Source organism: Macaca mulatta, chromosome 18 (genome assembly GCF_049350105.2).
Source record: "Macaca mulatta isolate MMU2019108-1 chromosome 18, T2T-MMU8v2.0, whole genome shotgun sequence".
In the NCBI taxonomy this organism is placed as follows: domain Eukaryota; kingdom Metazoa; phylum Chordata; class Mammalia; order Primates; family Cercopithecidae; genus Macaca; species Macaca mulatta.
The window spans coordinates 68,930,929-68,945,944 of record NC_133423.1 but is presented as its reverse complement, the minus strand read 5'-3'; the positions used below and the strand labels follow the sequence as shown (position 1 = coordinate 68,945,944).

General features: G+C 42.4%; 1 protein-coding gene across 1 annotated transcript in view; it reads left to right on the top strand.

The window, feature by feature from the left end:
- The first annotated feature begins 344 nt into the window (after nucleotides 1-344).
- Nucleotides 345-15,016, top strand: part of RIOK3 (RIO kinase 3) — a 29,414-nt gene continuing 14,742 nt past the window's right edge. The window contains exons 1-7 of the mRNA XM_015121666.3: nucleotides 345-567; nucleotides 10,083-10,198; nucleotides 11,087-11,232; nucleotides 11,326-11,433; nucleotides 11,637-11,746; nucleotides 13,562-13,705; nucleotides 14,824-14,951. Of these exons, the coding sequence (XP_014977152.2) occupies nucleotides 505-567; nucleotides 10,083-10,198; nucleotides 11,087-11,232; nucleotides 11,326-11,433; nucleotides 11,637-11,746; nucleotides 13,562-13,705; nucleotides 14,824-14,951 (815 nt within the window). The 5' untranslated portion in view covers nucleotides 345-504. The remainder of the gene's footprint in view (nucleotides 568-10,082; nucleotides 10,199-11,086; nucleotides 11,233-11,325; nucleotides 11,434-11,636; nucleotides 11,747-13,561; nucleotides 13,706-14,823; nucleotides 14,952-15,016) is intronic.

Sequence of the window (15,016 nt, the reverse complement as noted above, 5' to 3'; positions counted from 1 at the left end):
TCCAGGAAATAATGAACGAACAGAGAGAGCCTAGTTTGTTTATTTACAATCCACCAGTCTAATCTAGTTTAGATCCAGCGGCAGTCTCGGGGTGCCAAAGAGATGGCAGTGCGGGGACAGGGCAGAGCCTGGGCCAAAGGAAGCCACACCCAGTTCTTGCCATGCCCTGCCCGACATAGGCAACGTGACACCAAGCGACAGCCAGCTGATCCTTGCTTCCCCGAGCCCGGCGGCCAGCGACCGGAAGTAGCCTGCCCGGGGGCGGGGAAAGGAGCCTTAAGGAGGAGCTAGGGGCGTGTGGCCAATTGCAAGCGACTGTCCCAGCGAAGAGGGCGGAAGAGGAGAGATCCAGTTCCGGACGCGGCCGCCGCGGTCGCCGCCATCTGTCACCTCCAGCTCCGGCATCAGCAACCAGTTGTCCCTGCCCCGCCTGTCTCCTCGGCGGAGCCTGCTTCCCATCTTGCCACCTCTCTGCTCTGTTCTTGTCTCTGCCTTCATCCCCGAATGGATCTGGTAGGAGTGGCATCGCCTGAGCCCGGGCCGGCTGCGGCCTGGGGACCCAGCAAGGTAAGTGGCAGACGAGGCTGGAGTACTTGCCTTGGTCACACGGGCTGGTTCTCTCGGAAGGCTCGGAAAGGGCGGCTTCGTGGGGGACTCGGGAAGTTCTGGGGCGGGACCCCGCCGACCTTGGCAAGGGGGCACTGGCCGCCGGGGTGCCGGGGTGGGGATGGAGGGAGCGGAAAGAGGGGCGGAGGGCGGCTGGATTTCCCAAATGCCACCTTGAGTGGTTAAGGCTCTCTATTTCTTCAGCGTACTCTCTGTGTCGCCGTAGCATGTATTTGAGCAGGACTGGCTTACACACGCTGATACTGGAGGGGAAACAAGCACAATCTTGTTTTTCACGGGCCAAGTGAGTCAGCCGAATACACAGCTAGCCAGACAGAAAGTTGGTTTAGGGAGCTGTTTACTTAATTTGTCAAGTGTGGTTATCCCAGTTCGGAAATTTCTTGTTTTTGAAGTAGTAAAAGATAAAACCCAGGCGCACCCTCCTCCCTCGACGCTAATATTCATGTGCACCCCACGGATTGTAAAGTGGTTGTGAATTTCATGATCTGCCCAAGCTTTGACGTTTAAACTTTTTCATAGAATGGCAAACTAAAGACCTTTACTTCACATTTGCTTTCTGGTTTCCAGGCGGGTCCTTTTCATGATACTTTGATTATATGGATGAAAATACTTTTCTGCCACTTTATGGAGGGTTTGCTTGAGAGCCGAGTGCTTCCATTGGGATTTTTTGTTCCACAAATTAAGGTCGTGAAGGAGTCTAGCTTTTTTAGCTTCATAATTGTTCTTTACATGCTAACACAGAATATTTGTTCCCATTTAAAAGGTCACCTGTGAAACTTACTAGATCTTCAGGCTAGGTCTTAACAGGAAAAGGGTCAATAATTAGCTATTAAATAAACGAAAGTTAATTTTATAAAAGTTCTCATACAACTGTTGGAAGAATCTGAGATACTGCACTAACAAATGTGGTTACCCTCTGCATGTTATTTTGCTTATTTTTCATTAAAGCCTTGTTTACAAGGTCAAGATTAGTAGACATAAAAGGATGAAATCAGTAGACAGACTAGTATTATAAATATATACTTTGTATGTTAAAGTCCTTCAGTTAAGCATTGGTAAAGGCTGGTAAAAATGTCAAATGAGACAAACCGTATTCAGAATACATCCTAATCTCAGAACAAATTTCACTTACGAAACTAATTCAGTAATAAAATATTTAACAGTCATATTTTTATTTAAGTGTACATTGTCAGAACTATACAATTCCATTTTCATTGTGCAACAAAAATGCTTCTGGGATTTATAGATGCTGTCTATTGGGAGGACAGTGTTTTGAAAGGCAAAACAATTAGAAACAGGCTGAAAGTACTATCATTTAATCCTTTTTTACTCTAACCTTTCGGAAAAACAAAGTGACAGAAGCCTACATGGAGGAGGTGAAGATTTGAGGAGGGTTTTGAAAAATGGAAGGATTCTCAAAACTTTTTAGTCAGTACTTTTTTATTTCTTTCCTTCCTTTCTTCTCTTCTCCCCTCCTCTTCCCACCTCCCTGTTCTTCTCCCCTCCCCCCTCCCCTCGCCTCTTTCATTTGAGATGGAGAGGTGCTCTATTGCCCAGGCTGGAGTACTGTGGTTTGCTCCCAGCTCACTGCAACCTGTGCCTCCCGGGTTCAAGCAATTCTTGTGACTCAAGCACAAGAACCCTCCAGGGTTCAAGCAATTCAAGCAGTACCCTCCCGGCTTCAAGCAATTCCTGAGTAGCTGGAATTACAGGCACCCACCACCACGCCCAGCTAATTTTTGTATTTTTAGTAGAGACGGGATTTCACCGTATTGGCAAGGCTGATCTCAAACTCCTGACCTCAAGTGATCCACGCGCCTCGGCCTCCCAAACTGCTGGGATTACAGGCATGAGCCACCGTGCCCAGCCTCTTCCTTTTTCTTTTCTTTTCTTTCTTTTCTTTTTTTTTTTTGAGACAGAGTCTTACTCTGTCACCCAGGCTGGAGTGCAGTGTTGCGATCTTGGCTCACTGCAAGCTCCACCTCCCAAGTTCAAGCTATTCTCCTGCCTCAGCTTCCCGAGTAGCTGAGATTACAGGCACCCGCCACCACGCCTGGCTAATTTTTTGTATTTTTAGTAGAGACGGGTTTCACTGTGTTAGCCAGGATGGTCTCGATCTCCTGACCTTGTGATACTCCTGCCTCGGCCTCTTTCTTTTTTAATTGAGACAGGGTCTCACTCTGTCACCCACGCTGGAGTGCAGTGGCATAATCACAGTTCACACTGCACCTTGACCTGGCAGGCTCAAACAGTCCTCCCACCTCTGCCTCCTGATTAGCTGGGACTACAGGCCAGTGCCACCACACTTAGCTCATTTTTGTTTTTTGTTTTTTTTTTGAGACAGAGTCTCGCTCTGTCACCAGACTGGAGAGCAGTGGTGCAATCTTGGCTCACTGCAACCTCCACCTCCTGGGTTCAAGCGATTCTTCTGCCTCAGCCTCCCGAGTAGCTGGGACTACAGGTGTGTGCCACCATGCCCAATTAATTTTTGTATTTTTAGTAGAGATGGGGTTTCACCATGTTGGCCAGGACGGTCTCAATCTCTTGACCTTGTGATCTTCCCGCCTTGGCCTCCCAAAATGCTGGGATTACAGGTGTGAGCCACTGCACCCGGCCAATTTTTGTGTTTTTTTGTAGAGATCAGATTTCACCATGTTGCCTAGGCTGGTCTTGAACTCCTGGGCTCAAGCAGTACCCCACCCCCTTCCGTCTGGCCTCTCAAAATGTTAGGATTACAGGTGTGAGCCACCATGCCTGGCCCGGGCTTCTTTATACTCTTAAAAATTGAGGACCCCAAATGTCTTTTGTTTACATTGATTATATCAATTGATATTTATCATATCTGAAATTAAAACTGAGAAATAGAAAAATTTTAAGTCATTTAAAAGTCATGCTAGTCTGATGGTAGTGGGTTATCAGAACTTATTAACATTAGTGTCACTAAAGTTGATATAGAACCTTCCCACTGCTAAATTTAGCTGGCTTTAAAAAAAAGTCATATGTTAACATAAATAACATTTTTATATTTAAAGAAAACTTAGAAAAATAGATTAGAACATGTGAGAAAAGTAGAAAAAGAAAACAAACAAAAAAATAGAGTTGAGATTTTACTGTGTTGCTCAGGCTGGTCTGGAACTTGTGGCCTCAAGCAATCTTCCCACCTTGGCCTCCCAAAGTGCTAGAATTACAGGTGTGAACCACCACACCTGGCCAAAATAAAACTATGTCTGAAAACAAAAATTAGTGAACAGTATTTTATATGTTTGCAAATCTCTAACATCTGACTTATTAGAAGACATCTGGATTCTTCTGTCTTCTTTTTTCATTCAACCTGTTGTGAGGTTGAAGTATTTGAAGAAAATCCATCCTCACAGCTAAGTAGATTGTAGCAGATATAAGTGAAGATGGGTAATAAGAGCATAGTAGAAATACTGAGAACAAACTGGGTTAATCTCTAAAAATGCATTTATATCTTAAATCTACTCTTTAGAAAATTTTAGAAAACACCAGAATACCAAGCACACATTCCATTAGCCATCAGTGATGATGTCATCACATCTGATGTAGACTCTGGAAAACCCCACACTCTTGGGGGAATGAGAGTTAAAAAGACAAATAATGTATTATTACTATTATGAAAATTTTGACATCATAGACCCTCTGAATGGGTCTTGGGGATCCTTCTCTCAGAGTACCAGGGTGCAAGTTACAAAATGCCTAACTACTATTGTGGACAAAGAATTTTAGGGGATATTCCAAGAAGGGAGGATTGGCAAACTGTAAGCAAAAGTGAGCAAGTGTGTAGCTCTGTTGATAGAGAGTTGTAAAATAAATAAATAAATAAATTAGCAGTACACCTCAAAACTATGAAAGTTATCAAAAACAAGGAAAGTCTGAGAAACTCAACAGCCTAAGGGGTGCTTAAGGAGACGTGGCAACTAAATGTAATGTGGTATTCTGAATGGGATCCTGGAACAGAAAAAGAATGTTAGAGAAAAACTAAGGAAATCTGAGTAGAGTATGGACTTTAGTTAATAATAAAATGTATCAATATTGGTTCACGAATTGTGACAAATGTAGAATACTAATAAGGTGTTAATAGGATAAATAGGATAAACTACTGAGTATAGTATTTGGGAACTCTGTACTGTCTTGGCAGTTTTTTTCTGTAAAAGTAAGACTATTCAAAAACCAAAAAAATTTTTTTAAATGGATTAGTGTTGTTATGTAGTCCAAGATTATTTTTTTCAGAGACACTTGTCTTGAGTTGAAAAATTACTTACTTGAATATTCTACTTAGATTATATCTTCTAGCTGTATGATTAGAAAGGGGACCTTCCTGTAAGTTACATTTCTCTTGACTTGCTTCCAGTAGAGTACTGAATTTTTGTTACTGTGTGCCTCTTTCATGTTTGCTGGTTTTCTTTTATTTATTTTTTTTTTTGGAGACAGAGTCTCACTCTGCCGCCCAGGCTGGAGTGCAGTGGCGCCATCTTGGCTCACTGCAACCTCCGCCCGTGGGCTCAGGCAATTCTCGTGCCTCAGTCTCCAGAGTAACTGAGACTACAAGTGTGCATCACCATGCCTGGCTAATTTTTTTTTTTTTTTGTATTTTAGTAGAAACAGGGTTTCACTATGTTGCCTAGGCTAGTCTCGAACTCCTGAGCTCAAGCAATCTGCCTGCCTCAGCCTCCCAAAGTGTTAGTATTACAGGCGCGAACCACTGCACCCAGCTGCCGTTTTTAATTTTACTTGATTCTTTACCCATAATTGTCTGCAGGAAACCTTTAAAAAAAACAATGATACAAGCAGCGAAGGTCATATCTTTAGGAAGTGGAAGGAAAGAGAGAGGATTCCCCACTAATGTGCAGCCCTCCAGGTGGGGGAGCATGCGGTAGTAGTGAAGAACCCCAAGGAACAGAGTTCAGTGGTGGTGGTTTTGCAAAGGAGAGGAAAACAGGGTGGGTCTTAGGGTTATTTAGCAATAGGAAAGAAGAACCAAGAGGCTGGTGAAAAGCTTGATGGATGTCCTTTGAAGAAGAATTGCTGACTGGAAAGGATTGTATGAGGCGTCCCATCAGATTGTGACACTATAGGGAGTTTGTGTTGATGAGTGCAATAGTAGGAAATGACTTTGGATAGCTAGGACGGAGCAAGATGATGGAGGGCGTTTCCCCCATCTCGTTAGCTTTTTTACAAAGAGCGGCTTACTGAAGAGTCACAGATGACAGAGGATTCCCTTACATACCACCTATGGTACCTGCTCATAGGAGGAGCCTGCAGTAAATTTTCTGAGCACTTGGGATAGCAAACTTGTTGTGCCTATAGGGAAAACCCAGGGGGTCTTCTCCCGACCCCAGAAGCTGTCCCTCTCACAGCCTGGAAAAAGTGTATGGAGGGCTTTTAATTGTTGGCTTGAAGAGTTTGGGTTTGATTTCAAAGTATGGGAGTGGCAGCCTATCTGAAATCTTTACTTATTTACCTCACCCAAGGGAGTTGCCTCAGTGTGAGGTGGACCACTTGAGCTGGTACAGGGTAGTATAGTCTCTAGAGTCTAGGGTCAGTAGGAGTGGACAGCGAGGATGCTTTGGTGCTGTTTGAGGTCTCTACATGTTTCCCTTTCTGATTCAGTGTATCTGTGAGTAGGTCAATCTCTGCCTCAAAATAACAAAAGTCCTGCCTGTCATTTTTGTCTCTTCTGACAGATTGTCAGCTAATACTTTAATACCTTAGCAGAATTAATTAACAGATGGCAACAGACTTGAAGCCTCTGAAGTGGGCAGGCAAAAGGGCAGACTTTCCAAGATGGGGGAAAGGACATTAGATTAGTAGGGATGTAGAAAGACATCAGACCTCTGCAACCAATCACTCCAGTGTTTTCTTTTGGCACATACTGCTCAGGAAATACTGGAATGCCTCTTTATATCCAAAGCTCTATGCTGGGCTCCGAGGGTGGATAAGAAGGTCTCTACCGTTCAAGGCGCTCATGCTCCATTGTGGCTAATGCATGAACTCTAATACAGTGATGAGTTCTGCATTAACAGTGTTTGCATACCGCTGTGGGAACACAAAGGAAAGGGTCCAACTTTGGTAACACTGAGACAGCCTTATAGAGGAGGCGACATTTAATTGGTGTAAATAAAGAAGGAAGAAAAACCAGTGGTAGAGAAAGGAATGTATGAAGGCATGCAGTGGGGAAAGTATGCCATCTTTTTTGTTTGTTTTTGAGACATGCTCGCTCTGTCGCCCAGGCTGGAGTGAAGTGGCGGGATCTCAGCTTGCTGCAACCTCTGCCTCCTGGGTTCAAGTGATTTTCCTGCCTCAGCCTGCTGAGTAACTGGAACTGCGGGCACCCGCCACCATGCCTGTAGTGTAAATTAGGATAAAAAATACTAATTTTTATATTTTTAGTAGAGACGGGGTTTCTCCATGTTGACCAGACTTGTCTCGAACTCCTGACCTCAGGTGATTCGCCTGCCATGGCCTCTCAAAGTGCTGGGATTAAGGCGTGAGCCACTGCACATGGCCTAAGTATGCCATCTTTGGCATATAATTAGTGTCACTAGAGTGTAGGATAGAAGAGGGTTGAGATTGGACAGATAAATCAGGGCAAGTTGGGCATCCCTTGCTGAAGGATTTGGATTTTATTTATTTAGAGACAGGGTCTTACTCTGTCACCCAGGCTGGAGTGCAGTGGCACAATCATAGGACTCAAATGATCCTCCTCCTACTTCAGCCTCCTGAGTAGCTGGGACTGCAGGCATTTGCCACTGTGCCTGGCAGTTTTTAAATTTTTTTGTAGAGATGATATCTTGCCGTGTTGCCTAGGGTGGGGAATTTGGATTTTGTATTGCAGACAGTAGGGCAGTTTGCTTCACACATTCCAGGGTGAGGGGATAGGGAAGCTGTATAGTAAAATGCTAAGAGTGCAGCCTGGCATCGCCTTGGTTCAGAGCTTGGTACTTCCATCTATGATGTTATCTTGGGTTAAAAGAAAAGCCTTTATGTATCTCAGTTTTAAAATCCGTAAAATGGGGATGGATTGCAACTACTCAATTGTTGTGTGATTTAAGTAATCTATGTAAGTTATGTGTATTTAACCAAATTACTTAGATATAGTGAATATTCAGATATTGTCTGTTATGCAACTTAGTCATTGCCAAATGTTATTGAAAATTCTGAGTTAGACAGTCACCTACCTTTTGGAGCCTGGACTTTGAAACTGATCAGATGAAACATTTCTAGGCTAAACAGCATTGTATCTTCTACCTAGAGGATACAGAAGGAACTCAGCAGAGTCATGAGGCCAAAAAATTAGCTGTGTTCTCCAGATGATAGAAAGCTTCAAGATTCTAGACCTTAAAATCCTTACCAAGAGGGTTCTCCACTCAATTACAGAGTGAATGAAAGTCACAGCAGACCTTCAGGAAGCCCCTTCTCTCCCAAGTCTGGCCTCACAGAAGGCTGGAATGGTTCTGTGATAGTGTATGGTAGGTATGTGGTAGGTGCCAGGCGTATTTCCTCAATCTCAGGGTGAGACTAGATACAACTTGATTCTCATTCACTCAGGCATAAATATAGTTATCATTTGTCACCCTTAGGTGCTCCACCCAAATAGCCTGAGCTAAGTAAATTCCTGAATGTCAGTACTGTGGAACCTGAACAAAGGTCACTTGCCCGGTTGTCTCTGAGTGTCATGCAGCAGGCCTTTAGACCAACTAGAGGGCCTACACTGGCTGAACTTGATCAAATAATTTTGTGGCTAAAACAGATATCATTTTATGCTATATTCTAAATTAGACACTCAGTAGTAGTTAAGGAATGAGTTTGGACTTTATCCTAAAAGCAATGGGAAATAATAAAAGAGATTTTGAGTAAGGAGATGGAACCCATCACATCTGCATTTTAGAACAATTACTGTATTACAGTGTGGAGAATGGAAACTCCCAAGACTGAGAGCAGAAAGATTCGTTAGGATGCTCTGAAAGTAACCCAGTGAATGGGATACCTTGGAGTACAGTTATAGAAGAGGGATGGAAAGAGCTGGGCAAGTTCAGGAAATGCTTAGGCATCTTACTCAATATTAAAAGTCTTAATCAGTAGGCTATAAAATGTAATCATTTGCTGCTGCTAAGTAAAGCATCTTGCCCCCTCAAAAATTATGAATTTGAAATAAAACCTGCAGTTTGATTTCAAGAAGGCTGAGGCAGGAGTATGTCACTGAGGAAGGTCAACTGGGTCTGACAGAATATTACTGTGTGTATTGTTTTAAGAGCCTGTTTGTCCGCTTCTAAAGTTCAGAAATAAAATTTGGGGGCTAGGCTTGGTGACTCACACCTGTAGTCCCAGCACTTTGGGAGGCTGAGGCCGGCAGATCACCTGAGGTTAGGAGTTCGAGACCAGCCTGGACAACATGGCAAAACCCTATCTCTACTAAAAATACAAAAGTTAGCTGGGCATGGTGGCTCACGCCTATAAACCTAGCTACTCAGAAGGCTGAGGCGGGAGAATCGCTTGAACCCGGGGAGGTGGAGGTTGCAGTGAGCTGAGATCATGCCACTGCACTCCAGCCTGGGCAACAGAGGAAACTGTCTTCAGAAAAAAAAAAAAAGAAATAAAATAAAAAATAAAATTTTTGTTGTTTGTTCTTGCTTTTTGTGTGTGTGTGTGGCATGGGGTCTCATTCTGTTGCCCAGGCTGGAGTGCAGTGGCACTCAACCTCCCGGGTTCAAGCGATTCTCCTGCCTCAGCCTCCTGAATAGCTGGGACTACAGGCACGCACCACCACACCCCACTAATTGTTTGTCTTTTTGGTAGAGATGGGGTTTCACCATGTTGGCCAGGCTGGTCTTGAACTCCTGACCTCAGGTTATCCACCCACCTTGGCCTGCCAAAGTGCTAGGATTACAGGCGTGAACCACCGCACTTGGCCTGTTCTTGTTTCTGTTTTAGTATATCCTAAGATGTTTTGAGAGGGGCTGACATAATTTGTACACTTAGATGACTCGATGCTTAAATTAGAATGAGATATAACTTTCCATTAGGCTTCAAATTGTGCTAGTTGGTATAGTCTATTCCTATAGGAAAATCTACTTGAGAAATCAGATTATAAGCAGAAAGTAGCTTGGTGAGCAAGGATTGGAACAAGAGGAATTACATGAACTCATTAGCTAGTGGGGGGATGCCAGTGGGCCTGAGGCTTCCCCTCAGCTTTAAGGATATACCTACTTAGCAGGCTAAAAAGTGCTTTTGGCTGTTTTAGTTTAGATATATCCTTGACTAAATTTGACCTGGGAGATATTTTTACTTTTGAGATAATATCTACAAATAGCTAGTTATTCATTTCTGGTTTTTAACTACATAGTTTAATTCTCAAAATATAACATTATTTGTAAAATGAGAGGTGCTTTATTTCATTATGATGAGTTGAGCTGTTCTTTTTTCTTTTTTGGTAGTGTCCATGGGCTATCCCTCAGAATACAATATCTTGTTCGTTGGCTGATGTAATGAGTGAACAGCTGGCCAAAGAATTGCAGTTAGAAGAAGAAGCTGCCGTTTTTCCTGAAGTTGCGTAAGTAAAATTCATAAAGTACTTTATCTAGCAACTTATAGCAGAGTTTTAGGATTTGATGAGTAATTGTCATGACAAATGGTTTGGAAAAAGCAGGGCAGAAGAAAGCACCATGTTGAGAGTCCACTGATATTTGAATTTTGGTCCTGATTTTGCATTGGTTTTCATTATTATCTTGGACAAACCACTGTTTCTGTGAGTTTTAGTTACATCATGTTAATGCCGCAGTTGAACTAGATGAGGTACAGTTTTGATCAAGTGTTTTGAGTTTATCTTTTCATGAATATTTACCTGTTCTTTCATTATGGATGAATGAAACATCCAGACTTTTTTTTTTTTTTGGAGATGGAGTTTCGCTCTTGTTGCCCAGGCTGGAGTGCAATGGCACAATCTTGGCTCACCACAACCTCCGTCTCCCGGGTTCAAGTGATTCTCCTGCCTCTCGAGTAACTGGGATTACAGGCATGTGCCACCATGCCTGGCTAATTTTGTATTTTTAGTAGAGACGGAGTTTCTCCATGTTGGTCAGGCTGGTCTCGAACTCCCAACCTAAGGTGATCCACCAGCCTCAGCCTCCCAAACTGCTGGGATTACAGGCATGAGCCACTGCGCCCGGCCTCAGACTTTCATTCAGAACAAATGAATTCTAGGTCTCAGTTTGGATTTTATTATAGAATCTTTAGCTTTCTCTCCTAGCTCTCTTAACCCTAGTTGGTACTCCCACAGGTGCATGCCATTGGTCTTAAGGCTAGCTGTGCAGGAGAAGGTGAATGGTTTGATAGAGTTCTTTGAATTTTAACATGGAAAAGGCATCTCTTACTCTGATAATTGGCAACCTCTGTTTACTTAAGCACATTATATTAGTTTATATTGCCTTATTTTGAATAGTGTTGCTGAAGGACCATTTATTACTGGAGAAAACATTGATACGTCCAGTGACCTTATGCTGGCTCAGATGCTACAGATGGAATATGACAGAGAATATGATGCACAGCTTAGGCGTGAAGAAAAAAAATTCAATGGAGATAGCAAAGGTACTATAACCTTATTGTGACAACTCCATTGAGTGGTAGAAAACACTCATAATGTGCTCCTAAGTAAATCTTCAACTATTTTTGCTTTTTAAGTTTCCATTTCCTTTGAAAATTATCGAAAAGTGCATCCTTATGAAGACAGCGATAGCTCTGAAGATGAAGTTGACTGGCAGGATACTCGTGATGATCCCTACAGACCAGGTACCAAAGCTTTTACTTTCTGGGGGCAGCAGAATAGAGGTATAGGAAGACTAATCTTTTCAATTAACTCCTACTTTTATATTTTTCTTTGTATCTCATTTGGCAATTTACTCTTAGATTCAAATGTCTTTTCAGACAACGTTGAATGCAGCAATGTAGTCTTTGCTATTTTTATATACCTGGCTTGTTTCAATTGCCTTTAGCAAAACCGGTTCCCACTCCTAAAAAGGGCTTTATTGGAAAAGGAAAAGATATCACCACCAAACATGATGAAGTAGTATGTGGGAGAAAGAACACAGCAAGAATGGAAAATGTAAGTTACAGAAAGTATCTATCTCTGAATTTAGAGTTTTGCTTGAATACCTTTTAAAATATAATATCTTAGATTTCTAAAAATATCTTTCTAAAGATGTTTTTAGATAACAATATAGCAATATCATGAAAACTGAGACATTAATGAAAATATAAAGTACCTCAGAATAAAATTCCATAACAGTATTGAAAAACTATTTTGAGGCCGGGCGCGGTGGCTCAAGCCTGTAATCCCAGCACTTTGGGAGGCCGAGACGGGCGGATCACGAGGTCAGGAGATCGAGACCATCCTGGCTAACACGGTGAAACCCCGTCTCTACTAAAAATACAAGAAAATTAGCTGGGCGAGGTGGCGGGCGCCTGTAGTCCCAGCTACTCGGGAGGCTGAGGCAGGAGAATGGCGTGAACCCGGGGAGGCGGAGCTTGCAGTGAGCCGAGATCGCGCCACTGCACTCCAGCCTGGGGCACAGAGCAAGATTCCGTCTCAAAAAAAAAAAAAATAAGAAAAACTATTTTGACTCACATTGATTCTAAAATTAATAAATAGTTATTATGAAAATAACATTTATTCTTCATCATATTTGTATAAAATAGCATCCCTACCCAAAAAACAGATAATGGTGGTGATTGGGGAATATGTATGGGAGGGAGAAATACTTTTCACCATATACTCTTTTGTGCATTTTGAATTTATTATCTTGTGCCTGAACTACCTGTGTAAAATCAGAAGTAAAGTGTAATTTTAAAAAATAGCATTCTAGGCCGGGCATGGAGGCTCACGCCTGTAAGCCCAGCACTTTGGGATGCCGAGGTGGGCAGATCACCTAAGGTCGGGAGTTCGAGACCAGCCTGACCAACATGGAAAAACTCCGTCTCTACTAAAAATAGAAAATTAGCCGGGTGTGGTGGTGCATACCTGTAATCCTAGTTACTCGGGAGGCTGAGGCAGGAGAATCGCTTGAACCCGGGAGGCAGAGGTTGCAGTGAGCCGAGATCGTGCCACTTTACTCCAGCCTGGGCAACAAGAGTGAAACTCCATCTCAAAAAAAAAAAAAAAAAAAAAAGCATTCTAAATCCTTCATAAATATTATAGTTAATATAATACATTAAACATTTAGATTTTAAAGCACAAATGCTTGTTAAGTAAACATATTCAATTATATCATTTCTAGAAATATTCCAGATCTGATTCTAGAAGAGTTCTGTCCAATAGAACTTTCTGTGGTAATGGAAATGTTCTATATGTGTGCTGTTCAATATGGTAGCCACATTTGCTGTTGAGCACTTGAAATTTGGGTGCCATAATAGAGGAACTGAATTTTTAATTTAATTTTAATTAACTTAAATATCCAAGTGTGGCTAGTGGTTACCTAACTGAATTGCACAGTTCTAGAGCATAATTGTCGTGGTGTGATCATAGTCTGCTATAACAACCCACTCTCCACAAATAATTACAAAATTGTATTTCTTTGGTAAGATTTGGTGTAGCCTTCACAGTTCAATATTGTGTCCTTTGGCTAAAAGCAAAGTACAACGCACATGCTGAAAGACCTTAGTTTTGGATGTGATGAGATGTTTTCTATGCCTGGAATAAATGCCTTCCTTTGGGCTGTAATTTCTTAAATAGTATTGCTCCTCTTTCTGTGAGTTATTTAATTTTTTTCTCTGTAGTAGCTATGAGTTCTGGTTTTCTAGTGTGATCATCTATTGAGTAAGACATTAAAGATTAATCTTCTCGTCTGGTTGTTGTTTTTTTTTTTTTTTTTTAACTGTCCCTATTTTAAAATATTTAGATGCTAATTCTTCTTTTTGGCAGTTTGCACCTGAGTTTCAGGTGGGAGATGGAATTGGAATGGATTTAAAACTATCAAACCATGTTTTCAATGCTTTAAAACAACATGCCTACTCAGAAGAACGTCGAAGTGCCCGCCTGCATGAGAAGAAGGAACATTCTACAGCAGTAAGGATTTATAGAGTTTTTTTTTCTTTTTTACTGGAAAGATTCATATTAGAAAACTTTGGGTGAATAAAAAAACCTTCATGTTTGATATTTTTTCATGAGATTGGCTTTTCAAATCAAAGATGTAAATAGATCTAGCCACTGTGGTGCCCCCCTATAATCCCAGTACTTTGGGACAGGAGGATTACTTGAGCCTAGGAGTGCAAGAACAGCCCGGGCAACATAATGACCCCCAGCTCTGCAAAAATAATTAGCTGGACATCGTGGTACATGCCTGTGGTCCCATCTACCCCGGGGGGCTGAGGTGGGAGGATTGGTTGAGCCCAAGAAGTTGAGGCTGCAGTGAACCATGATTGCGCCACTGTACTGCAGCCTGGGTGACAGATTGAGACCCTGCCTTAAAAAAGAAAAAAAAAGAGAGAGAGAGAGATGTAAATAAGCCAGGTGGGGTGGCTCCCAGCACCTTGGGAGGTCAAGGTGGAAGGATCGCTTGAGCCCAGGAGTTCGAGACCAGCCTGGGCAACATAGGGAGACCCTGGGAGACCATGTCTCAGCAAAAAGTTTTTAAAAATTAGCCGGACATGTTGGTGTGCATCTTTAGTCGCAGTTGCTCAGGAGGCTGAGGTGAGAGGATCACTTGAGCCCAAGAATTTGAGGCTGTAGTGAGCCATAATCATGTCACTACATTCCATCCTGGACAACAGAGTGAGACCCTGTTTTTCTCTCTCTCTCTCTAAAAAAAAAGATATTAGGCCAGGTGTGGTGGCTCAAGCCTCTAATCCCAGCACTTTGGGAGGCCAAGGCGGGCGGATCATGAAGTCAGGAGTTTGAGACCAGCCTGGCCAACATGGTGAAACCCCATCTCTAGTAAAAATGCAAAAATTAGCCATGTGTGGTGGCGGGCGCCTGTAATCCCAGCTACTCAGGAGGCTGAGGCAGGAGAATCACTTGAAAGCGGGAGGCGGAGGTTGCAGTGATCAGAGATGGTGCCATTGCACTCTAGCCTGGGCGACAAAAGCAAGACTCCGTCTCAAAGGAAAAGAAAAAGTTATTAGAAGTGGCTCAGAAAATTTTGTGATTAGCAGTCATTTTCACTTACAGTGCTTTATCTCTTGCAGGAAAAAGCAGTTGATCCTAAGACACGTTTACTTATGTATAAAATGGTCAACTCTGGAATGTTGGAGACAATCACTGGCTGTATTAGTACAGGAAAGGAATCTGTTGTCTTTCATGCGTATGGAGGGAGGTAAATGAGCAAAATATGATACCATCATGTGAAAACTTAGTCTCTTCTCCCCAAGATTAATGGAT